Here is a 25,281-nt window from a genome sequence, read left to right as displayed (position 1 = left end):
CCGACTGGTCGGGAAGATGTATAGGGTACAGTCTTCAAAGTATAAAGTTCACATACATGAGTTTATGTAGTTTTCAGAGACAAAAGACTGCTATACAGCCTATAGGATTCATACACGCTAACTTACATAAGCATCCTATATGAATATTAAACAGTATGGTTCGAGGCCATGAGGTACACTGGCACATGAAACACTTTGGTGCAATATTTCTATTTCAGTAGGAGTCAGTAGGAGTCAGTAGGAGGAGTCAGTAGGAGTCAGTAGGAGGAGTCAGTAGGAGTCAGTAGGAGGAGTCAGTAGGAGTCAGTAGGAGTCAGTAGGTAGGAGTCAGTAGGTAGGAGTCAGTAGGAGTCAGTAGGAGGAGTCAGTAAGAGTCAGTAGGTAGGAGTCAGTAGGAGTCAGTAGGAGTCAGTAGGAGGAGTCAGTAGGAGTCAGTAGGAGTCAGTAGGAGTCAGTAGGAGGAGTCAGTAGGAGTCAGTAGGAGTCAGTAGGAGGAGTCAGTAGGAGTCAGTAGGTAGGAGTCAGTAGGAGGAGTCAGTAGGAGTCAGTAGGAGGAGTCAGTAGGAGTCAGTAGGAGTCAGTAGGAGTCAGTAGGAGGAGTCAGTAGGAGTCAGTAGGAGGAGTCAGTCCAACCCTCACTCCACCTCCACCTCCACTGCACACACACCCTCACTGATCGACTACTCGACGAAGATGAACGTCTCCATGCGCCTCTCTTCAAGTTAACCCAGGTTCCACAACTCAATGCAACTTATTTCCCCCAAAGTGGAATTCAATCGTCACTGACACAGCTTCCATTTTTTTCAAAACAGTTAGGTAGTTCATGTTTTTACTGAAGCGCTCCTGAGAAGTCGATTTCCTTGCCAGGAGTTTGGGCACGGTGCCCGGAGAGAGACAGACATGTTCAATGGGAAAGACGCACCTGCCACGTAAGTTACTGCATCCCCACCCCCCTCCCCAAAAACATCCATTGCTTTTCTCTTATTCCGCTAATGGATAAATTAAGAGTTTAAATATATTTTTCGAAATATACTTATATATAATATATACGGGGAGGGAACGAAATCTTCCCTCTTTACCCTATTGCTGTCGCTCTAATTATTGATTGACAATGTTGCATGTAGATTATTCAAGCTTTGGGAAATGGATATTATTATGTTTTTCCTGGATACTTTACTGGTCATGACTAATCAAATTCAACAAACGACCCGACAAAGGCATGAATAACATCTTATTTCCTTCTTCAGACTTGCCGTCTGTCCCTCCCTCTTCTCTCTTTCCTCATACTGCCCAGAGTAGTTTCAGACTAGTGCTCTTTACTACTACTACTACTACTACTACTACTACTACTACTACTACTACTACTACTACTACTACTACTACTACTACTACTACTACTACTACTACTACTACTACTACTACTACTACTCTTCACATTCTGTTATAGCACTGTCAACACGCAAGTCAGCAAGTGAAGAATTTGTTAAGAGCCAACTATGCTGAGTAAACAAGAGACACCGTGGTGTGTGTGTGTGTGTGTGTGTGTGTGTGTGTGTGTGTGTGTGTGTGTGTGTGTGTGTGTGTGTGTGTGTGCGTAAATGGAATGGTAAATGGACTGCACTTACTGTATATAGCGCCTTATTCCAAAGCACCAATGGCCTCTTATTCACCCATTCAAGCTACCAAGCAAGGCACTCTCATTGGGAGTGTGTGAGTGTGTGTGTGTGTGTGTGTGTGTGTGTGTGTGTGTGTCTCTCTTTCTCTCTCTCTCTCGCTGTCCTCTAAGCAGGCTAGTGCCCTGGACTACACATACACACACAATTCTATTCCCAGAAGAATGCTTGCACATGTATTGACTCTGTTGCAGTCAATGTGATTACCACACCTATGGGCCCCCAGAGCCCTCTGATTCTACATGCACACATCTCAGTCTCCCCACCCGCCTGCCTTACACAGTTAGACAAGAGTACAGCTGACACACACAGCCACAGAATGATGCTGGGCTCTGTGTGTGCAAAATGGGATGTATAAGTACATCTTTATTAAAACCTTAGGCTTTGCGCTTTACTCTGCATGTACCAATTGTAGTGTGTGTGTGTGTGTGTGTGTATGTGTGTGTGTGTGTGTGTGTGTGTGTGTTTTTTTGTGTGTGTAGTTCCACACAGCTGACCCTGCAGGGATGCCTTGATGAGTGCATGGAGGCGCTGGACCTCTTCCTTAACAACCACTTCAGCGAGAGCCTGGATAAGCTGCGACCACGGTAACAGCAGAACCCTCCTGGGACTGAAGTGGACGATACAGCCTTTCAATTGAGTGCTCTTGTTCAAATGTCAACGATGAATTTGCAAATCAATTTGTAGGATGTAGGTTTAGCGTTGCATAATTGTATAGTTTGCATATTTGTATTTTGCAACCGTGTGTTGTTTGTATGGTATAGTTAGTGTAGTATAGTTGTGTTTGTTTGTGTGTGTGTGTGTGTGTGTGTGTGTGTGTGTTCACACTGTTGGATGTGATTGTAATGTTGCCCTGTCACTGCGTGCTGTAGTGAAGTGTTACTTCCTGTTGGTCGAAGAGTCACTTCTCCAGGATACGGCGTGTTTGCTGAAGCTGACGCCCAGGGCTCAACAAGCAGTGTAGAGCAGAGGCCCTGGAAAATACAACACCAAAAAAAAACACTAGACACACAAGGAGCAGTGGGAGGGAAGAGATAGAGGGAATAATGAGAAAAGCGTTTACTGTAGCATTTTCTCTGGAGCAAGACCCACACAATATAGCTAGATAGAGTAGATACAATATAGATAGATAGAGTAGATACAATATAGCTAGATAGAGTAGATACAATATAGATAGATAGAGTAGATACAATATAGATAGATAGAGTAGATACAAGCCTTTTTCAGGTTTGCTATGTTCACTGTTCTCTTATCTGTGCATGTCTGTTGTTTGTCTGTGTATTTTCTGTTGTAGGATAAAGGAGAGCATGTACCATGCTCTGATCTACGCCACAGTGCTGGAGATGCAGGCAATGATGACCTTTCAGCAGGAAGACATCATCAACGCAGGCAACACCATGAAGAGTGCCCAGGAGGTTTGCCAGAGGTGAGACTTTTGCTGGATAATGGCAGAATTAATGGATTTATTTATAAATTATAATATCATAATACATTTATTTATTTATAAATTATGATATCATAATACATTTATTTATTTATAAATTATGATATCATAATACATTTATTGTTCTCAGAACTCTGCTCCGCTAGGTCCACTGATCCTGATTTTGTGCCTCAAAGATGCTTAGACAATTAAACCGTACAATTGTGGAATGGTGTTTTTGAATGATGTGTGTCTCTTCCCTAAGACATGCAAAAACAATACATTTGCAATTCCGTTAAATTCCAGTAAATGTATATGCTATAGTCAATCATCAGTATTGGATAGGAAATGGTCTTTGGTCCTTTGAGGTCAGTTGAGGGAAATCCTGGAAGATCCTAGTATTTTCTGATCTGGTCTGGATTGTAGACTCTCTGACACTACTTTCCCTGGATCTGAACAGGGACACTGACTTACTGTACCATGGCTATTGTTCCTCTGCCTATCAGCCAGAACACACAGGCAAATGAGAGCGTTTACACACCGTAGCAACCCGGCCTCCCATTCTGGTATTTGCCTGTGTTTGCATGGTTGGAGCTGCTCTATTGGTAGCCTATGGCAAGCGATGAAGGACACTTGTGATTGGTAGAGGTGGTCAAAAGCAGTCTGGCTGCTGTGGCTAAGAAGTACTTTTCTGCTATGAATGCCCACAGATGAAACATGCATTGGTCAACAACAACAACAACAACAACAACAAACAATTGCATTTGTTTTGCCTATAGCTTATGGGGTAGTGGTGGTCTAGTGGATAGTGAGTTGGACTTGTGATCGGAAGGTTGTGAGTTCAAATCCCACCTGAAACCACACCACTACTAGTGTGCCCTTGAGTAAGGCACTTAGCCCTCAGTTACTCCAGGGGGAATGTCCCTGTAATTCGTAATTGTAAATCGCTTTGGATTAGCATTGGCGCGACTATATGAAGTCATCAGTGGCCAACAAAGCACTGATCCACAGGCTATTCACATCATAGTGGGGGATTTCAATCATGTCGACCTGAAGGCAGTACTACCCAAGTTCTATCAGCATGTGAAATGTGCAACGAGAGGAGAAAAAACACTGGACAAGGTATACACCAACATCAAACGTGCTTACAAGGCTAGTCCGCTAGCTCATCTAGGCATGTCTGACCACGTGTCAATCCTCCTGATTCCTGCATACACTACCATGGGGAAAAGTGCTCCCATCACCACTAAGACTGTCAGAACCTGGCCAGAAGGGTCCGCTCCACTGCAGATCTGCCTAAATGACACCCTATGGCAGGAATATGAGCATGAGGACCTGGAACAGTACACGTCGTCGGTTCTGAACCACATAGTGAACTGCACCAACTCAGTCACCGTGGACAAACGGGTCCGGGTCTACCCCAACACGAAGCCATGGATGACTGGGAAGGTCCAAAAACTGATCAACGAGAGGGACAACGCCTTCTTCGCAGGGAAGAGCACACCGCTGTACAGCTCCACCAGGGCCAACCTAAAGCGCGGAATCAAAGCGGCCAAGGCAGAGCACAGAGAGAAGATTGAGGAATGCCTCCTGAGCAACGACTCCAGGCGGATGTGGCAGGGGGTTCAGCAGATGACAAACTTCAGAGCCAACAGGCTCACAGCCGCAGAGGACGACCCCCTGCTGGCGGGAAAGCTGAACACCTTCTACGCCCGGTTCGACGAGGGGCGAACGGAGGTAACCGCAACACAAACACCACTCTCTCCAGCTCTCAGCAGCCTCACCCTCACAGAGCATGAAGTGAGACGCGTACTGAAGGCGGTGGACCCCAGGAAAGCCTCGGGGCCGGATGGCGTCCTGGGACGGGTGCTGAGAGACTGCGCCGACCAGCTGGCCGGGGTTTTCACCAACATCTTTAACCAGTCCCTGTCCCAGGCCACCGTCCCACCCTGCCTGAAAACCTCAACTATCATCCCAGTCCCGAAGAAAAGCACGGTGAGCTGCCTAAACGACTACCGCCCGGTGGCACTCACACCAATCATCATGAAGTGCTTCGAGAAACTAGTCCGGGCCCACATACTCACACGCCTCCCGCCCAACCTGGATCCATACCAGTTCGCCTACAGAGCCCACAGGTCCAAAGAGGACGCCATCGCGACGACTCTCCACGCCACTCTATCCCACCTGGAGAGGGGAAACAGCTACGCGAGACTGCTCTTCGTGGACTTCAGCTCCGCCTTCAACACCATCCTTCCAGACAGGCTAGTGACCAAACTACTAGACCTGGGTCTATCACACTCTATATGTGCGTGGATCAAGGACTTCCTGACCGACCGCCCCCAGAGGGTGCGGGTGGGCCCCCACACCTCCACAGCCCTCAGCCTCAGCACTGGGTCCCCCCAGGGCTGCGTGCTAAGCCCCATCCTCTACAACCTCTACACCTACGACTTCACCCCCGTCCACCCCAGCAACTACATCGTAAAGTTTGCAGACGACACCACCGTCGTGGGATGTATCTCGGGGGGGGACGAGGCGGCGTACAGGGATGAGGTAGAGCAACTGAGCAAGCTGTGCAAGGTTAACAACCTGCTGCTGAACAAGTCAAAGACCCAGGAATTCATCGTAGACTTCAGGAGGAAAAAGTCCGAGATCCAGCCCCTGCTCATCGACGGAGAGAGCGTGGAGAGAGTCTCAACCCTCCGATTCCTGGGACATCACATGCGGGATGACCTGACCTGGAAGGACAACACAAAAGGCACCATCAAGAGGGCACAACAGCGGCTATACACCCTGAGATGCCTCAGGAAGGAACACAACAAGCAGGAGATACTGGTGGCCTTCTACCGCGGCGCAGTGGAGAGCATCCTCACCTACGGCATCTGCAACTGGTTCTCCAGCTGCACAACAGCGGAGAGAAATGCGCTACAGAGAGTAGTGAGAACAGCACAGAAGATCACCGGCGCCCCCCTCCCCTCTCTGGAAGAGCTGTACAACACACGCTGTCTCAGGAAGGCCTCAAAGATCTCCAGGGACCCGACCCACCCTGGGCACGTACACTTTACCAGGCTGCCCTCGAAAAGGAGGTTCAGGACCCTGGCCGCTAAGACAAACAGACTGAAGAACTGCTTCTACCACAGGGCCGTCCAGGCCCTGAACACAGCAAAGACCTAAGTTCTGGGCCCTGGACAGTCTGGACGGATTGTATGGCAGCTGCTGGACTGAAAAAAATTAGGTGTAGTGCTGAGGCACAAACATGTACATTTCAAGCCTGCAAACTGTGACACTTTAAATAACGTGAAAAAAATACTATTGTGCAATATGACAACCCTAGTCGACTATCTGTACAGTATAGTACAGTGGATTGTGTACATAGCCTTTATTTATGTAAACCAGCTCCTTCCCTTCTTGTGATTTTTTTTTTCCTTTCCTAACACCAGGGGAGCCACCCCTCCTAAATTTCGTTGTTTGGTACCTGTACTGTAGCAATGACAATAAAGTCCATTCATTCATTCATTCATTCATTCATTCATTCATTAAAAGCGTCTGCTAAATGGCTAAATTAAATTATGTGCCTGCTCGCATTTCTTTTCAGGTTTCGACGGAAGTCCCCTAATTTGGTCAGCAAGTCATCAGACTCATTAACTGAAGGTAGTGGGGTTGGGCTCACCACATTGAGGCTCATAGCACAATATGTACATTCTGATTACATGCAGATAATTGGTCATCTCAATAGTGTGTGTGTCCATGTGTGTGTGTGTGTGTGTGTGTGTGTCCGTGTGTGTGTGTGTGTGTGTGTGTGTGTGTGTGTGTGTGTGTGTGTGTGTGTGTGTGTCTGTGTCTGTGTCTGTGTCTGTGTCTGTGTGTGTGTGTGTGTGTGTGTGTGTGTTTGCAGAACAGCTCCATGCAGAGGTGTGTTATGCTGAGTGTCTGCTTCAAAGAGCTGCTCTCACCTTCCTACAGGTACGACACTTCACTTATGCAACACAAAGCACTAGTATCCATCAGCTGCAATGAAGTTGTTTAGGACATTGAGGTGACATGTTTTAGTGAATAAAATGGCTTGTTTTTCTGCTTCATGATTTAGACAGAGAGACAGATTAGGACTAATCGTGACGTTAGAATTATAAGAATTATAATATATTTAAAATGTTGACATTTTTGAGCTAGTAATTCATAAAATACAAAGGTTCCATCTCACAAAACATAATGGAATGTAACAACTTTGACGCTCAATATCTCTGAACTACCCTAAACGGAGATAGAACCTTATCATTCTAAGCTCACGTAATAGATCTCCAGAATGAATGCGGTTTCTGGGGTGATCTAACTGGTTTCCCTGGTCCTCTCAGACACTTTTGGATACGGCCCAGAACCCTCCACTCTTGTCTCGTCAGTAAGCCGCCTTTGTTAAAAAATACTTTATATATTTTTCCATTTCCTCTTCCTCCAGGATGAGAGCATGGTGAGTTTTATCAAAGGAGGAATCAAAGTACGCAACAGTTACCTCATTTACAAGTAAGTGTGCCGGAGGAAGCGATGAATGTCTGAATGTTGGGAAATGTTGCTGCAGTGAAAGTAAGACTCTATGCCCAGTTGTTAAACCAATAACAGCCAAGTGCTTGCAGTTATCAGTCCATTTAGATGTGTTTTTTATTCTGTAATCATGTATGATTACGCCCCTTATTATGCCATTATGTACAGTCACGGTGGTAAATGAATGACCTAATTGTCTTTTCCTCACCCAGAGAGTTGCATACCTTCATAAAGTCCCATAGCTCTCTGCACGCACCCAGCCACAGTCATTTAGAGGGAGGGGTGTCGTTTGGGATTGGAGCCTTCAACCTGGTACGTCCCAACTGTGTGGTAACTTATGTGTTTACCATATGTGTCGGTGAGACCTGTATAGACCTCCATCTCTGTGTTCTGTACTGTCTCTCCACAGACCTGTATAGACCTTCATCTCTGTGTTCTGTACCGTCTCCACAGACCCTGTCCCTGTTTCCTCCCCGGATACTGAAAGTTTTAGAGTTCGCTGGCTTCTCTGGAGACAAGGTATAGTAGCACTCCCTGATTAAACCACAATAGACTATTTTTGCGTGTGTGTGTGTGTGTGTCTCTCTCTCTCCCTTCCTCCCTACCGTCTCCCCCCTTTCTCTCTCTCTACCTCCCTCTCTCACCATGTATGTATGTTCGCTTGCTTCTCTGGAGACAAGGTATAGTAGCACTCTCTGATTAAACCACAATAGACAATTTTTGCGTGTGTGTGTCTCTCTCCCTTCCTCCCTACCGCCCCTCCCCCCCCTTTCTCTCTCTCTACCTCCCTCTCTCACCATGTATGTATGTTGTGTACAGGAGTATGGCCTCTCCCAGCTGAGTGATGGAGCGACAGCGCTCAACCTGCGCTCCATGCTGTGTGCCCTGCTGCTGCTCTGCTATTACACCTTCCTGACCTTCATACTCGGTACGACACACCCACAGAAATACATGGTATACACTATCACCCACAGAAATACATGGTATATTCTATCACCCATAGAAATACATGGTATATACTATCACTGATAGAAATATATAGTATATATTATCATATACTATGTGATAATATGTATATGATCTCTGGGTATACTGTACACACCACTGTTACACACCACTAGGTACGATACACTCACAGAAATAGATGATAGAAATAGAAATAGTTATCTCTGGCTGGTGGGAGGCTGGTGGAGGTACGTGTGTGTGTGTGTGTGTGTGTGTGTGTGTGTGTGTGTGTGTGTGTGTGTGTGTACACACATGGATGACAAATCATCTAATCTTCCTCCTCTACTTGAGATAGGGACAGGTGAGGGGGACGTGGTCGATGCTGAGAAGCTGCTGAAGCCATTCCGCCTCCGCTACCCACGAGTGAGTAACATTCCTCTATTTAATTAAACTCCTTCCCAGCCCAAAGCAAACTGTACCCTCCATGTAAGACAATGTATACCGATACCAGGAGAGGTCTAGGCAAACAATACTATCACAACTAATGGGTTTACAATGTCGGTGTTGTTGCTCAATGGAGGGAGGTGAAGTTACGCACAGTAAGAATGTGATAGGTCATGTAAGTAGTGGGGCTGTTGGGAGCTAATGCCTTAGCCTCCGTTGTGTCGTTCTTAAAGCCTCCATTTTTGTAGTTCTTTAGCCTCCAACCTCAAAGGCTTACTTCCGCCAAAGTATAGACATTTACACTCTTCTCCGCCTCCTCTCTTCAGGGTGCCATCTTCCTCTTCTTTGCAGGCAGAGCGGAGGAGATCAAAGGGAACATTGATGAGGTGAGAAATACATGAAGGTCCCATCCAGAAACAACGCCCTGGCCCTAACATCGTAGACATGATACGTCAATGTGCGTGTTCTAATAGGGGTGTAATATCTCTGTGCTACCAGGCGGTGGCGCTGTTTGAGGACGGCTGCAAGGCCCAGCAGCAGTGGAAGCAGTTCCACCACATGTGCTACTGGGAGCTGATGTGGTGCTTCACCTACAAGCGTGTGTGGAGGATGGCCTACTTTTACGCGGACCTTCTGAGTCAGGAGAGCCGCTGGTCCAAGGTATATAATAATAATAATAATAATAATAATAAAGTATGACCGTAGAGTGTGCTGCCAAGCTTCAGAAAATAACACAGATTCCTCCCCTTATATCTACATCAAAGATACATGTTTTCCACTCGACCGTACAAACTTTATTTAGCATAATTCTAGTTTGTTTTCTACAGCTAATCAGTTTTTTCCCCCTCACTAATCTGTTGAAGGTGTTCACATCAAACTCTACTTACTTAGGCATTTTCTATTTCTCTGTCTGTCGCTCTCTCTGTTTCTCTCTCTCTCTCTCTCTCTCCCTCAGGCCATGTATGTGTACATGAAGGCTGCTTACCTCAGCATGCTGCCTCCAGGGGAGGCTCGGCCGTTTGGGGAAGATGAGGTGGAGCTCTTCAGGTAAATAAACACTGTAATCCCAAGGGCTAACTGACTAGACTTACCTAGTGTTGGACATACTTATAACCACACCCTCCCCCCTCCCCTCTCTTTCTCTCTCTCTCTCTCTCTCTCTCTCTCTCCCCACGTCTCTCTCTTTCTTTCTTCTCCATCCTCTCTTTCTCTCTTTGCTATGGTCTCTCAGAAAGGTGCCCTCCTTGAAGCAGAAGATAGCAGGCAAGTCTCCCCCCACTGAGAAGTTTGCCATTCGCAAGGCCAGACGATACAAAGCAAGCTGCCCTGTGAGACTCCCCGTACCCGTGTTGGTAATCACAACCCACCTGTAGACACACACACACACACACACACACACACACACACACACACACACACACACACACAGGTTCATTGAAATATGTGCCTCACATCAGTGTTTCTGTCCTGCTGTGTTGTAGGAGATGATGTACATGTGGAATGGCTTCACTGTGATCAGCAAGCGGCCAGAGCTTACAGAGGGGATGATGCAGACTTTGGTGGAGGAAGAACGCACCCTGCTGGACTCTCCTGGTACTGCAGCCTGTCTATGTGCAGTATATCCAGTTCACCAGGCACTCAGTCTAAATAGGGACACACCAGCCTGATTTTCTTAGCCAGTTGTGAGGCTAAACACCACTCTTATTATATCACCAATCCAGACTGGAATCAGAGTAAATTCAATACATATTCTGCTTGATTTTGTACTGGAAATGTATGTTTATTTTGATTGCGTAATGGTTGTATAATGTGAAGTGTGTCTTCTTCCTCTTGGGCAGTGAATGAATATTCTGTAGACGACCTCTGTTTGATCCACCTGCTGAAGGGTCTGTGTCTGAAGAACCAGGGCCGTGCCCAGGCTGCTGAGGAAAGCTTCAACAAGGTTTACAACAGGTGAGAGAGACAGGGACCTCAACCTCCTACAACAGGTGAGAGAGTCAGGGACCTCAACCTCCTACAACAGGTGAGAGAGTCAGAGACCTCAACCTCCTACAACAGGTGAGAGAGTCAGAGACCTCAACCTCCTACAACAGGTGAGAGAGTCAGGGACCTCAACCTCCTACAACAGGTGAGAGAGTCAGAGACCTCAACCTCCTACAACAGGTGAGAGAGTCAGGGACCTCAACCTCCTACAACAGGTGAGAGAGTCAGAGACCTCAACCTCCTACAACAGGTGAGAGAGTCAGGGACCTCAACCTCCTACAACAGGTGAGAGAGTCAGAGACCTCAACCTCCTACAACAGGTGAGAGAGTCAGAGACCTCAACCTTCTACAACAGGTGAGAGAGTCAGGGACCTCAACCTCCTACAACAGGTGAGAGTCAGAGACCTCAACCTCCTACAACAGGTGAGAGAGTCAGAGACCTCAACCTCCTACAACAGGTGAGAGTCAGAGACCTCAACCTCCTACAACAGGTGAGAGAGTCAGAGACCTCAACCTCCTACAACAGGTGAGAGTCAGAGACCTCAACCTCCTACAACAGGTGAGAGTCAGAGACCTCAACCTCCTACAACAGGTGAGAGAGTCAGAGACCTCAACCTCCTACAACAGGTGAGAGTCAGAGACCTCAACCTCCTACAACAGGTGAGAGTCAGAGACCTCAACCTCCTACAACAGGTGAGAGTCAGAGACCTCAACCTTCTACAACAGGTGAGAGTCAGAGACCTCAACCTCCTACAACAGGTGAGAGAGTCAGGGACCTCAACCTCCTACAACAGGTGAGAGTCAGAGACCTCAACCTCCTACAACAGGTGAGAGTCAGAGACCTCAACCTTCTACAACAGGTGAGAGAGTCAGGGACCTCAACCTCCTACAACAGGTGAGAGAGTCAGGGACCTCAACCTCCTACAACAGGTGAGAGAGTCACAGACCTCAACCTCCTACAACAGGTGAGAGAGTCAGGGACCTCAACCTCCTACAACAGGTGAGAGAGTCACAGACCTCAACCTCCTACAACAGGTGAGAGAGACAGAGACCTCAACCTCCTACAACAGGTGAGAGAGTCAGAGACCTCAACCTCCTACAACAGGTGAGAGAGTCAGAGACCTCAACCTTCTACAACAGGTGAGAGAGACAGAGACCTCAACCTCCTACAACAGGTGAGAGAGACGGAGACCTCAACCTTCTACAACAGGTGAGAGAGTCAGAGACCTCAACCTTCTACAACAGGTGAGAGAGACAGAGACCTCAACCTTCTACAACAGGTGAGAGAGTCAGAGACCTCAACCTTCTACAACAGGTGAGAGAGTCAGGGACCTCAACCTCCTACAACAGGTGAGCGGGACAGTCACAGGCACCTCAGGTTCTACAACAGGGATTAGAGCTTCAGTTGGGATCCGCACACTAAAACCCTAATGTGGGGAACCATCCATGTCTGTTTTATCTGTGTAGCTAATGGTCTGTAGCATATTATGTATGAACTAGCTACAGCTACATTAATGTCAGTGTGTGAATGAAAACAAAACAAAAAACGTATTCTTCCTTCTTCTAGTATTATGACTGCCCCTCGCCCTGGCATAGATTACTTTTTCTTATGATGACTGATGGATAGATGACTCACTTTAGAAATACTTAGACAAATGTATTTGCTGGGTTGCTGAAACAGTGTGAAAAGATTATCCGAGCCAGCACAGTATGATTGGGTCAGCCCCTATAATGTGTCTTCTAGGGATGGGCTGGTATTCGTCCCTGTCCTTTACCCATGTTTAAACACAGTGGTGTTTGCTGAGAAGTGATAAACCTTCTGAACTGGCTTATCAAGTCAAAGAGTGCATATTTGCATGGCATTGGAGATGGATAAAGTGCTCTTTGTTTGGTTAAACCACACCAGTGTTTCCAGCAAGTTAAGCAATGTCATGTGAATGTAGGACTTGGAAGGAAGCACCAACAGCACCACAGTTGAATGCATACTAAGTACAATTTCATAAGTCATATGAGTCAGGGGAGGCTGGTGGAGGTAGAAATTGGAGGTCAGGCTCATTGTAATGCATAGAATGAGGAATGGTATCTAACATATGCTTGATACCATTCCTCATTCCATTCCATTATATTACAATGAAAAAGGTAATGTTTGTCATAGTGATCAATGAAGGTTAAATTCACTCCCTCCCCGGTTCGGGGGTTGCCATCTCCGCAGGTGAGTGTCAGTCCTTCCCGGCCTTCACTCACTACTGCAGGTTTTGGTCGCTGGCATGGCACGGTTAGGCTGGCTGGCCGCGCGGGTTCAGTCCCAGGCTGGCAATACAGATGACAACAACAACAACAACACCACGCTGTCACTCTGGTCCACTGCCATGTTTACACAACTCACTGCCCACCAATTACTAGTCACTCCCAACCTATCCACTGAACTGCTCCCACCTGTACTCTGGTTTCATCTCCAACTTGGACTCACCCTCCTGCTGCTCCTATCGTTTTGCCCTGGACCCCCGCCCACCATACTCACCTATACTGCCACTGACCTTCACTCACTGAACCATAACCATCGCCTCACTGCTGCTGCTGCCACCGCCGCCACCAAGGCAGGCATTCTCCGCCGCCGCCGCTACATCCACCGAGGCTCCCAGCAACATCGACACCGGACTCTACACCACCCTGAAGGCACAAACATCCCCTCATTCTGGACTAACTCTCGCTCACCTGTCATCACCCCACACCGCACCGCTGACCCCTCAAACCTCCGCTCTCTCCCTCCTGCTCCCCCATCCATCTCCCTTGCACTATTGAACACTCGCTCTCTCTCCAACAAATCCCCTGTCATATCTGAACTGATACTGGACAACAACCTGGACATACTCCTCCTCACTGAAACCTGGCAACAACCCTCGGACTACTACTCACTCAACCAGGCCACCCCCCCTAATTACACCTACATCGCTAAACCCCGCCTCTCCAAGCGAGGGGGTGGTCTCGCTGCTCTCCACAAACTCACCCTAACTGTCACTGTACTGGACCTCAACCTCCCACCCACGTCATCCTTCGAATACCTCGCCTTTTCACTCCCCAACTCCATAACTGCACTCCTACTCTACCGCCCACCGAAGCCACACCCCTCTTTTCTGTCTGATCTCTCTGAACTCCTCACCATTGCCTCTTCCCTTTCTACCCGTCTCTTACTCACCGGTGACTTTAATATCCATGTCGACCAACCCAACTCCAACCTCACCTCTGATTTCCTCTCTCTCCTTGATTGTTTCCACCTCACCCAGCACATCAACTTCCCCACCCATGTAAAAGGCCACACACTCGACCTTGTCTGCTCTGCCTCCCTACCCATATCCAACCCCCACCCTCTTCCTTTCCCACTCTCTGACCACCACTGCATCCTCTTCTCTGCCCCCCTGCCCCTACCGCGCCACCCCATCAAACGCACCATCTCCTTCCGCAACATAAAATCTGTCAACCCACTCACTCTATCACAGTCCATATCTTCTGCCCTCCCCACTGACTCCACTCCCACCAACCCGGAAGACTATGCCACCTTACTCAACTCCATTCTCTCTGACTCCCTTGACTCACTGGCCCCCTTGAAAACCATCACTGTCTCCTTCACCACCTCCTCCCCCTGGTACACCCCTGAACTACGCACCATGAAACAGACCGGCCGCCAACTTGAACGACTACACAATAGAACCCACCTCACTGTCCATGCCGAAGTCTACAAGCAACATATCTCCTCCTACCGTGACGCACTCCAAGCTGCCAAATCTGCCTACTACTCCACCCTCATCAACACCTCCAATCGAAACCCCCGCACCCTCTTCTCCACTGTCAAGACACTACTCCAACCCCCGGACAACAACACAACCTCCTCCCCTGACCTCTGCAACTCCTTTCTCCACGCCTTCAACAGCAAGATCTCCCACATCAATAGCTCACTGACTGCCTCCATCTCCAACTCCACCACCCCCGCCCCCCCTGCTGTCATCTTCCCCCCTCCTGACTACCCACCCCCTACTCCTCTCACTACTTTCTCCCCTATTGACTCCTCCCTCATCACTACTATCATCACCGCCTCCAAAACAACCACCTGCTCCCTCGACCCCCTCCCTACCACCCTGACCAAGGCCTGCCTCCCTGCCCTCATCCCCCACCTCACTGCCCTCTTCAATCAGTCACTATCCCAAGGCCACGTCCCCTCATGCTACAAACTTGCCGCTGTCACCCCCATTCTCAAAAAGCCCACTCTTGACCCAGCCAATCTCTCCAACTACCGCCCCATCTCCAACCTACCATTCCTTTCCAAAACCCTAGAGCGTGTTGTCGCTGCCCAACTTCACTCCCACCTCCAATCCAACAAACTGTATGAACCCCTTCAATCTGGCTTCCGCCCACATTACAGCACTGAAACAGCCCTGGTCAAAGTAATCAACGATCTCCTCACCTCTGCAGACTCAGGTGCCCTCAACATCCTAGTTCTACTAGACCTGAGCGCAGCCTTCGACACAGTGTCCCACTCCATCCTCCTTCAAAGGCTGCGCCAACTGGGTGTTGAGGGCACCGCCCTGGACTGGCTCACCTCCTACCTCACCAACAGACACCAGTTCATCTCCCTCTCCGGTCACACCTCCTCCTCCTCCTCCTCTGTCACACTGGGGGTCCCACAAGGCTCAGTCCTCGGCCCCCTGCTCTTCCTCTGCTACACACTCCCCCTCGGTCACATCATCCGCCAATTCAACCTGGACTTCCACTGCTACGCTGATGACACACAGATTTACATCACCACAAACTCCACCCAGAACTCACCCCTCACTCACATCGAAACCTGCATCTCCGCAATAAAAACCTGGCTCACACACAACTTCCTCAAACTGAACAGTGAAAAGACCGAAGTCATCCTCATCGGCACCAAATCCACCCTCAATAAAACCGGACCCATCACACTCACCATTGACGACACTACCATCACCCCCTCCCCCCTGGCTCGCAACCTCGGCTTCATTCTGGACCCCACCCTCTCATTCGATCCCCACGTCAGTTCCATTGTCAAGACATCCTACTTCCACCTCCGAAACATTGCAAAAATCAGACACTGCCTCTCCCCCCCCGCTGCTGAATCCCTCATCCACGCCTTCATCTCCTCCCGCCTCGACTACTGCAACTCCCTACTCACCGGCATCACCTCCCGCTCCCTCCATAGACTCCAGATGGTCCAAAACTCTGCTGCACGCCTCCTCTCAAACACCCGCTCCCGTGACCACATCACTCCTGTCCTCCACTCTCTCCACTGGCTCCCCATCAAAGAACGTATACAATTCAAAGTCCTCATCCTCACATACAAAGCCCTCCATAGCCTGGCCCCCCCTTACCTGACTGACCTCCTTCTCCCCCACCGCCCTACCCGTACCCTCCGATCCTCATCCATTGTTCCCCTCACTGTCCCACCCTCAAAACTCAAAGGCTTCGGTCACCGTGCCTTTTCACGAGCCGCACCCCGCCTCTGGAACTCTCTCCCTCAACCACTCAGAGACTCACCCTCACTCCTCACTTTTAAATCCCACCTCAAAACCTACCTGTTCTCCCACGCCTACAGCCTCCCCTACCCCTAGCCATCTCCCCCATCCCTGCTACCCCCGCCCCCCCCCCTGGACATGCATACAACCTCCCCTATCCCTAACCATCTCCTCTAACCCTGCCACCCCCCTCCCCCCATGGACATGCATACAACCTCCCCTTCCCCGTTCGTTAACTCTGTGTTCTATGTGCTCATGTTATCTGTTGCTTGTTGTTTCTGTGTTTTCCGTTTTTCCCATATTGTCAGCGTCTTTGAGCCCCGGAAAAGCGCTATATAAATCCAATGAATTATTATTATTATTATTAAATAATGCTTAACCCTATTAACACTAAAGAGATGAACCGAAGCAAGTTGTAGTAACAGTGCTGGAAAGGACAATGTGAAAGCAAAATATCCACAGTGTGGTTCGGGTCGGCTCTGTAGTGTGAATCAGTATTTACTCTAGTGTACAAGACTCTGACTTGTCTGTCCTGTCTGTCATGTAGTGAGAAGAAGATCAAGTTTGACCACTACCTGGTGCCCAACGCCCTGCTGGAGCTCAGCCTGCTCTACCTAGACCAGGGACGGAAGGAGCAGGCCATCAAAATACTGCACAAGGCCAAGTGAGTCGCCCCCTACTGGCTGTTCTCATGTACTGTGGTGTACAAGTTGTCAGACTGGATGAGTTGCAGTCCAAACCTTGGTATGTTGGTGGTCAACAACCCTGAAGGTGTGAGGGCTTGTGTTCCATCATAGCAGGACAGCACCTGATTCAACCAATCAATACCTTTTAATGATTCGTTTGTTTGAATCAGATGTAGGGATGGGAATCGAGAACTGGTTCCAGTTGAGAACCGCTAACAAATTGTTCGATCCGTCTGAATCGTACGCCTCCAATGTTATTGATTACTTCTATCAATGCCGGCATGTTTTTCTGACTCATGCGTCATGACGTCAAACTCTGCAGTGTAGTGTTGGAGTGTAAAGTTTTATTTAGTCACAACAAGGACAGTATTCAAGCGCTAAAAAAGCGTATTCAAGCGATAAAGTAGCATGTTATCTATTTAAAATGTGACAAAATAAGTAAAACGAAATGCAACGTCGTGGATTCTAAATGGTAGAAGACCTGCACGTTGCTGCCACTGAATAATGGTGCATTGGTGCTCATTGATACTGTGCACACATTTATAATTGATTCAAGCTTATTCCCTTTTGAAAAGGAGTATTGTAATTTATCCAAATATTACTAGGCATACATACCTATTTTTCTAAAGAAGAATTGTTTAATTTATCAGTCAGTTTTCATTTTGTTTTCCAAGTTATATCCTTTTTAAGAAAAGGAGCATTTTAACATGTTCATTGCCATTATTAGGCAGACATTCTACAGTGTGTTCAGAGACTCGAGATAATAAAACAGCTGCGTTGACGCTGAACCTGTGTAGGCCTACTTTCTTTCCACACATAAAATGTATCAGGAATCGATAAAGAATCAGATCGATAAGCAGAATCGGTAATGGCATCGGTATCATCTTATAAATTCCCATCCCTAAACAGCCACCTGTAGCTTTACAGGACCACAAGGGTTGTTGACTGGAGGATGGATCATACTGAATTAAACAATACCATTCCTTCCTTTTATCTTTAACTTATTTTATTTATTTTTTAAGTTATTTTTTTCTGAGTGGGGCAGTCCCACTCATATTTTTTCCTGAGTGGGGCAGTCCCACTCATATTTTTTTCATTTTATTGATAGATACAGTGAAGATTTAGACAGGAAGGATGGGTGAGAGAGAAAGGAGGGATGACATGCAGGATATGTCCCCGGCCGGAATCGCTTAACCCGCTACGCCACCTAAGCGCCCCTATTATCACATTTAAGGGACTCTGGTGGAGGTAGAAACGGAGGACAGCCTCTTTGTAATGCATGGACCAGCCTTCCCTGATCAAATTCCATGTTGTGTGTTCACTGTTCCCACAGACATAACTACAAGGATTACTCCATGGAGTCTCGTACCCAGTTCAGGATCCATGCTGCCCTCTCCAAACTCAAGGCTGACACCAGTGACCAGGAGGAGATCACAGTGCTGTAGGAACAAGTGTTTTGTTTGCGTTGTGCAAGCACTAGACTCGACCACTCTACTCCTCGTCCTTGTATAAAAGTCCCTTAGAACCTCATATAATCTACTCCCAAGGACTCTTGCCCTCTTTCTTGTATCCACTGCGGATACTCTGTGACTCTGTTTGGGGCTCTCCCCTTAATTCATGGATGGTTGTCCTTGCGGGACAGCATGTGTTAAGAGGAGATGGAACTGATTTCTGTAATGGAACATTTGACTATAATTTCCCATATCAGAATGTGGAATTGGATTAGTCCACAATCATATTTTAGTATAACTGTTGTGATATGTTTTATATATTTGTCTGCACTCTAATGAAATAACTCTAGATTTTGATCAACAACAAATGTACCGGTATGTAGGCCAACTCTTAACAAATGACTGAGATGGTTGTTTTTTCTAGATGTTTGGTTTTGCTATTTTACTCTCATGTGATAAAACACTGCTTCACTAACAGCCTCTCAAATGAGTCCATTACAAGGTGTTATAACGTAATAGGCATGTGACAAAACATCTTATGGATGATCTATGTGCAGAAAGTAAGCCCCTGCTGATCACTGGATCCTCCCCCAAAATTGTGCCACATGTGACACGGTCTGGTGAAAAGGTCCGCATGTTGGCAATATGACCAAAAAGCTTCTTTTTTTTTTAAAGTGTGTTTTCCGTTTGTTGCATGGTATGAAAGTTGAAGTGTTAAAAGAGCCCACTCGATATATAACAAACAACAGCTTTAGGATTTCTGATATTGAGGTATAAAAGCCACATGGGTGTAGAATAAATTTGAAGCCCAATGGAAAGTTGAATCCAGACAATGTATGCAGATCTGGGCTCATCACGGCTTGTACACATAAGTGGTCAAACATGAATGAGCAAATGACTGAGAGAACTCAGAGAAAATAGCTGACGTGACCTGTGCGTCCTAAACTCAGGAGTCTGGTAACAGCTCCATAAATTATGCTTGGTGCCATACAAGTCTAGGTAAGCTTGTCCTCCTATCACAGCATGCCAACTTAAGATACTAAGGACCCTCCTTAGCTGACCACTTGGACACCATACTAGGCTGATGTGTGTATCATATCACTTAAGATCTATAATAGGCTGGCCACTCTCCAGGGAGGTGTATCATGTCACGTCAGTGCTATATGAGCTGGCTGCTGACTCTGAGCTGCTGCTGAGCACTTTCTGCTGACATGGAGACACTCCTTATATCAGGATCACTAAATACTTAGTGTTGTGAATTGGATTCACTGTTATCGTCTGCCAAAGGCTACTGGGTAAGTGATACATGGCTTGTTTTAGGTCGTGTTCAAAAGCAAGGACTGTGTGATCATCTGATTATGTGTTTTTAGCATGTTGATGTTCTTTCAGCATGTTGTGATGTGCTAATTATGCAGTTAGATGTTCAGAGTGATGTGCCTTCTTAGCGGATAGCTACTAGCAGCTGCTTTGTGTGTGTTTTGATTCAGAGTGAGATTCTCTGGTATTTGGTTTGACGTGTACCATTTGAATATGACAACATTCAAATAAGCATATCTTAAACTATTTTTCCATTTCAATGTATGACACATCATTTGAAAGCTTACAATCTGCACTTTCATAATCTGGAGGAAAAAAAAGAAAAATGACATTGCCCTACTTGAGGAGTTTTTCACCAGATCTTGTCACATAATGTGCTTTTACATAACTCCAGTCCTGTAGTTTTTGTGTGTCTTAACCCTTACAAATGTAGCCATATAGCAAGTGGCAGGAAGTACCTTGATAATCATTAATTCATGATTTGTTGTTATGAAAGTATCTGTAAAATGTTTATGTTTCTGGTGCCATTCAGAGTACAGTAGCTCTGGACATAAAGATATGTCTGGACATAAAGACTAGTTCCTTAGAGCACCGTTGGTTGATTTACTTCAAACTGATGGACGGTACGCACACATTTTGGAATCAATGATATATTTTAACTCTCAATTATCTTGTTTTCATTTCACTATCAGGCTGTGTCATGTACCTGATAGTGACGCTGTCTAACATACACTGTAATAATCAGCAAGCTCAGAATGATACAAACATGGGTGTCAATGTCCTACATTTATTGCTGGGCCAAATGCAGGACACATAGGTTCACATTACTTTAATTGAACTGAAGTGGGGAGGACGTGGCAGACCGACGACAACCAAGAAACACTTACAAAATAGATAATATGTACAAAGTCAGTCAGTCAGGATGGACGTGTCAGTTATGAGGAGGCAGCAGGAGAGGAGGCAGCTGCTGGGTTCAGACCCTGCTGCTCATCCTTTATTCTGCGTTTCATCAGCTTTTTCTTCTTCTTCTCCTCTTTTTCTATTTCGCTGACCATCTCCAGGAATTTGGGACTCCGGGGGTCGACTGCGTAGCCAAAGCGCTCTTTGGCCAGGGTCAGTAGCCGTTCACGGCGAGTTTTATCGTCCCTCAGCTTCTGTTTCGCCTCCCGTTTCTCCTTCCGCCAGTCGGCAACCATCTTGGGCATCTTGGCCATGTTAGCTGCGACCAGTTTCTCTCTGTAATGAAACAGAAGAGTGTAGTAGGCAGATAGTGTACATTGATCGTTTTATACTGAGGTATGGTTAGCCAGATACTTCATTCACCAGACAAAAATGATGTTTTGACCATTACTGTGTCATGAAATAGTTGATTACCTTAACCTATGGTTGTGGTCTTTTAACATCAGTGCTCATTAAGGAAAATATGTAGGCCTGTGTGTGTGTGTGTGTGTGTGTGTGTGTGTGTGTGTGTGTGTGTGTGTGTGTGTGTGTGTTTGGGGGGTTTAGTGTCATGTCACTATGCACATATTTTGCTATCAGGGTTGCCAGACGGAATTGACAATTTCCAGCCCAACCAGTCTAAAAGCTACCGAATCCACCCGTCCAGTGTGACCAAAAGTAGCCCAATCTGGCAACACTGCTTGCTACGTTCTTACATGCAGCTCGCGTGAAAGATGCCACGAAAAGAAAGATGCCAGGAATTAAAAAAAAATAAAAGTCCCGCAAAACAATGTGTTATTTCTCGGCATGAGAAATTTGAGGTGTGGCGTGTGAGAGTGTGAACTGGTTGATATGAGTGTGTCTCATGGCCAAAGCGTGAGACTGGGCAGCTCTGTCACTAGGCATCACAGCACATTTGCTGGTAGTGCATCGCTTTATATACAGCCATATAACTTGTTCAAATCCAATAGGTATTCTGCAAAGGTAAGTGATGACGATAGCTGTCGCAGTGAATTGAACTGATTTGGACAGTTGTCAGGTGACTGCCGCAGTCTATCAGCTGCTGTATTTGTGCCTACCTGGCCAGACGTTTCGCAGCGATTTCCTTGTCTTTTATTTCGATATTCTTCAACATCACGTCGAGTGGAGGATTCCATTCCTTCTCCTCGGCGATCATCTCCTCTAGCTTGGCCGGGCTCGGCCACAGTTTAGCGGGGTCGACCCCGGATGCTGAACCGTACCGCCCGTACAGCTTGCGGTCATACTTGTCTGTCTTTTGCCAGTCGGGTGTCTTCTCACTCTCCTTATCCGGAAGATATGGATCTTTAATATTTACTCTGAGTGGTTTAGGATTGTAATGTGCGATCTGCTGTAGGAGCCCACACTGGGAGCTCACGGGAATGATAGATTTTAAGGATGAAACCCCTCTAAAAGCCCAGCAAAATACTGCTGTCCTCCTGCCTAGCATGGAGGTCGCCATCTTTACTGGCGTATACAGGACCCACGTCGTTACGTCTCATTTTAGACGACTACAGAAGTGCCTGTGAGTTGTTGTTGTTGTTGTTGTGACACAATTATAAAAAGGAGAGTAGTGAACTCATTATTTGTGTTAAATGAAATGAAATGACTTTATTCTGTCTTTTGATTGTCACTAAATTCAAGTTTATTTTAAGTATTTCTTTGGTCTATCTCAGTGGTCTTCAACCGGGGGTCCGCGACCCCTAGGGGGTCCGCAGAGATACTGCAGGGGGTCCGCCAATTTGTCATAATAATTGACATTTTTCACCAAAATAATCAGTGAGAATTAAAAAATATAACAAAAATGATATTGAGTAAAGTACGAGCATTAATAGGGAATAATAAGCAACTTTTGACAAAAACTATTTACAAAATAAATGATGCCCATGACAACAACAACAACAACAACAATAATAATAATAATAATAATAACCAATCATAATTATGCATGAACGTTTTATCAATCATAAACACATATAGGCTAATAACCCAGTATATAAATAGGTTAATATGGTGAAAGAAAAGGTGAATGAAGTAAATATAAAAGTTATTATAGGCTTTAAAATGTGAGACATTTAAAAATATATATTACATGTGGGGGTCCCTGTTCTGTTTGTCTCTCGTCCAAGGGGTCCTTGGGTTGAAAAAGGTTGAAGACCCTCTATCTAATAGAACTTTCATATCAAAACTGATGTTGATGCTGAACTTGAAGCTGGTGTTCTTATAAATTGAATAATGTAATTTTATTCTATTGCAATGTAATAAATATTACGTTTTTTGTAACACAGTTGATGTTAAATATTGACTTTACATAAGTCATAATTAGTGATATTATCATTAAAGGTACACTCTGGGATATGACATCAATGGGAAAGAGTGGGGTGACGCTACCAGAGATTGTTAAAAAATAAAATAGAGTCTAAAAGCATGTGCTGTAATGCAAGTAAGTCACTTGTAGTTTGAAAAGTAAGTTGAGTTTGACCTTCAAACATGCAGTATATTCAACTGGGGAAAATGTCCTTTCAAGATCCAGGCTTGGAACCGGCAGTGGGCAGGTGGGCCGTAGGGCCAAAACCAGTGCAAGGGGAGACGCAAAGACTTAACACCTTCTTAGAACATTTTGGAATGCTGTATGGGGAATTAACCAGAAAACACACTTTAAAAGAAAGGTTCTTTGTTTTAACTCCCACCCCCACCTCTCACACCAACTTCTCCTCTTTTATTTTTTATTTCTTTTCAAGGAGGAGAGATATAGAACAAATGGGTTGCTCTTGAGTGCAGCACTTACTGAGACAGATGTCACCCGCTTTTGTGTTGAGGCAATGCGCAAAGCTCTCCACCGTCATTAAAGATGTAGGGGTTCCCATGGCAGGAGGAGGAGAGATGGGTGGAGGCGGGGGTGGGCATGACAGAGGCTTAATTTGGCTTAGGAGCGATCCGGTGCCAAACTCAGGGCTTTAGGGATCAAATCAACGTCAGTCACTGCCTGGCAGATAGGCTTGTTAGCAGTTAGCAGATAAGGGATGGCAAGCAAGTGCACAGGTATGAGGGACGTTTCCTGCACACAGAACATGGACCAAATCACACTTTCACAATCAGATTCTCCAATGAATATGCTTATTAATCTAGGAAATCTGGGAAACCTACCCATCTCTAAATGCCTTCTTCTGAACTTCTCATCATAAATATCCAGGCCATTGAAATATAGCGACTATTGAGGGACCAGATGGTGCTTATTGGTGCCTTTTGTGATACCTATATTTTTAAAATGATAAACAATCTTTATCAACAGTGTGTGAGAGGGATAATACACTGTAGGGAGGTGTCACAAAAGTTCATAAGCACCATAGGTCACTTACTACTGTAGTACCGTAATCCTTTACTATGGTCTAAATTATTGGTCTATTTATGATCAAAAGTTCAAGGCATTTAGAAAACGGCTGGTTTCCAAGATGCAGATTAAGGCGAGGCTACCCCCCCAATAGGAAAAAAAATAAAGAAAATAGATATCACTATGAAACATTCCCAGTTTGTTATGTACATAAAAACTATGAAAAAATGTATTGCAAGTTTTCTGAATTTATTATTGTTTATGTTTATTATGCAGATTAAGATTAAGATTACCCCTCAGATTAAGACTAGTCCTGGACTAAATTCCCAGATTAAAAAAATGTTTCAATGTGTGTGGGAAACTGCCACATAATAGGGACAAGATGAAAAGGGAGCTATTGTCCTAATAATGGACAGCAATGATCGCAAGGTCGGCGGTTCGATCCCCAGCTGGCCACGTGTTGAGATGTCCTTGGGCAAGACACTGAACCCCATATTGCTCCTGATGAGCGAACCGGCGCCTTGCTGCCATTGGTGTGTGAATGTGTGTGTGAATGGGTGAATGAGAGACCATTGTAGAGCAGAGGTAAGTACAAAGTTGAGGGAGGTCACAGTAGTGGTGTGCATGAGGAGAAGGTGCGTGGTATCTGTATGGATGCACTAATGTAGTTGGCAAATCAGATGAAAAGGAGAAGCAGAAATACAGTGCCTGGCACCAAACATGGCGTCCCACAGAGAGTGGAATAGGTGGGTGCATTAGGCTTAACTTTCACTGTTTGCCAACCCCGATAAGTGTGCCTGCAGAGCCCATCCATATGGCCTTGTGATTAAATATTAAAATGTCTCCATACTTTTATAAACACATGTAAGATTCATGTTAAAATTGGAAGATGTTCATTGTATCCTTCCTCGTTTCAGTGACCCCTGCCACATCTGTTTGTGTACATTTATGCTTAGTGCTGTTATCTCTGCAAGGATCATGTTTTGATTATCTCTGCAAGGATGGATCAT

At 46.1% G+C, this 25,281-nt stretch overlaps 2 protein-coding genes across 2 annotated transcripts; one reads left to right on the top strand and one right to left on the bottom strand.

Moving 5' to 3' along the window:
• Positions 1-900: 900 nt before the first annotated feature.
• On the top strand, positions 901-18,660 carry LOC308151340 (tetratricopeptide repeat protein 39A; the record flags this gene model as incomplete). The annotated part of the gene is made up of 18 exons (XM_080524196.1): positions 901-929; positions 2,156-2,260; positions 2,968-3,099; positions 6,689-6,744; positions 6,989-7,056; positions 7,547-7,611; positions 7,842-7,941; positions 8,083-8,148; positions 8,449-8,557; positions 8,930-8,997; positions 9,345-9,404; positions 9,517-9,678; positions 9,974-10,065; positions 10,250-10,370; positions 10,500-10,611; positions 10,857-10,971; positions 17,077-17,193; positions 18,549-18,660. 18 exons carry the CDS (start codon positions 901-903, stop codon positions 18,658-18,660), a joined length of 1,689 nt encoding a protein of 562 aa, XP_080380322.1.
• A 2,122-nt stretch (positions 18,661-20,782) lies between these two features.
• Positions 20,783-22,402, bottom strand: gadd45gip1 (growth arrest and DNA-damage-inducible, gamma interacting protein 1; the record flags this gene model as incomplete). The annotated part of the gene is made up of 2 exons (XM_080524212.1): positions 20,783-21,219; positions 22,002-22,402. 2 exons carry the CDS (start codon positions 22,400-22,402, stop codon positions 20,919-20,921), a joined length of 702 nt encoding a protein of 233 aa, XP_080380338.1. The 3' UTR covers positions 20,783-20,918.
• Positions 22,403-25,281: the final 2,879 nt, after the last annotated feature.

Source organism: Nansenia antarctica (assembly GCF_963989245.1).
Source record: "Nansenia antarctica genome assembly, chromosome: 2".
NCBI classification, from domain to species: Eukaryota; Metazoa; Chordata; class Actinopteri; order Argentiniformes; family Microstomatidae; genus Nansenia; species Nansenia antarctica.
Note: the sequence above shows the minus strand (reverse complement) of the source record. Positions and strands in the feature narration are given on the sequence as shown.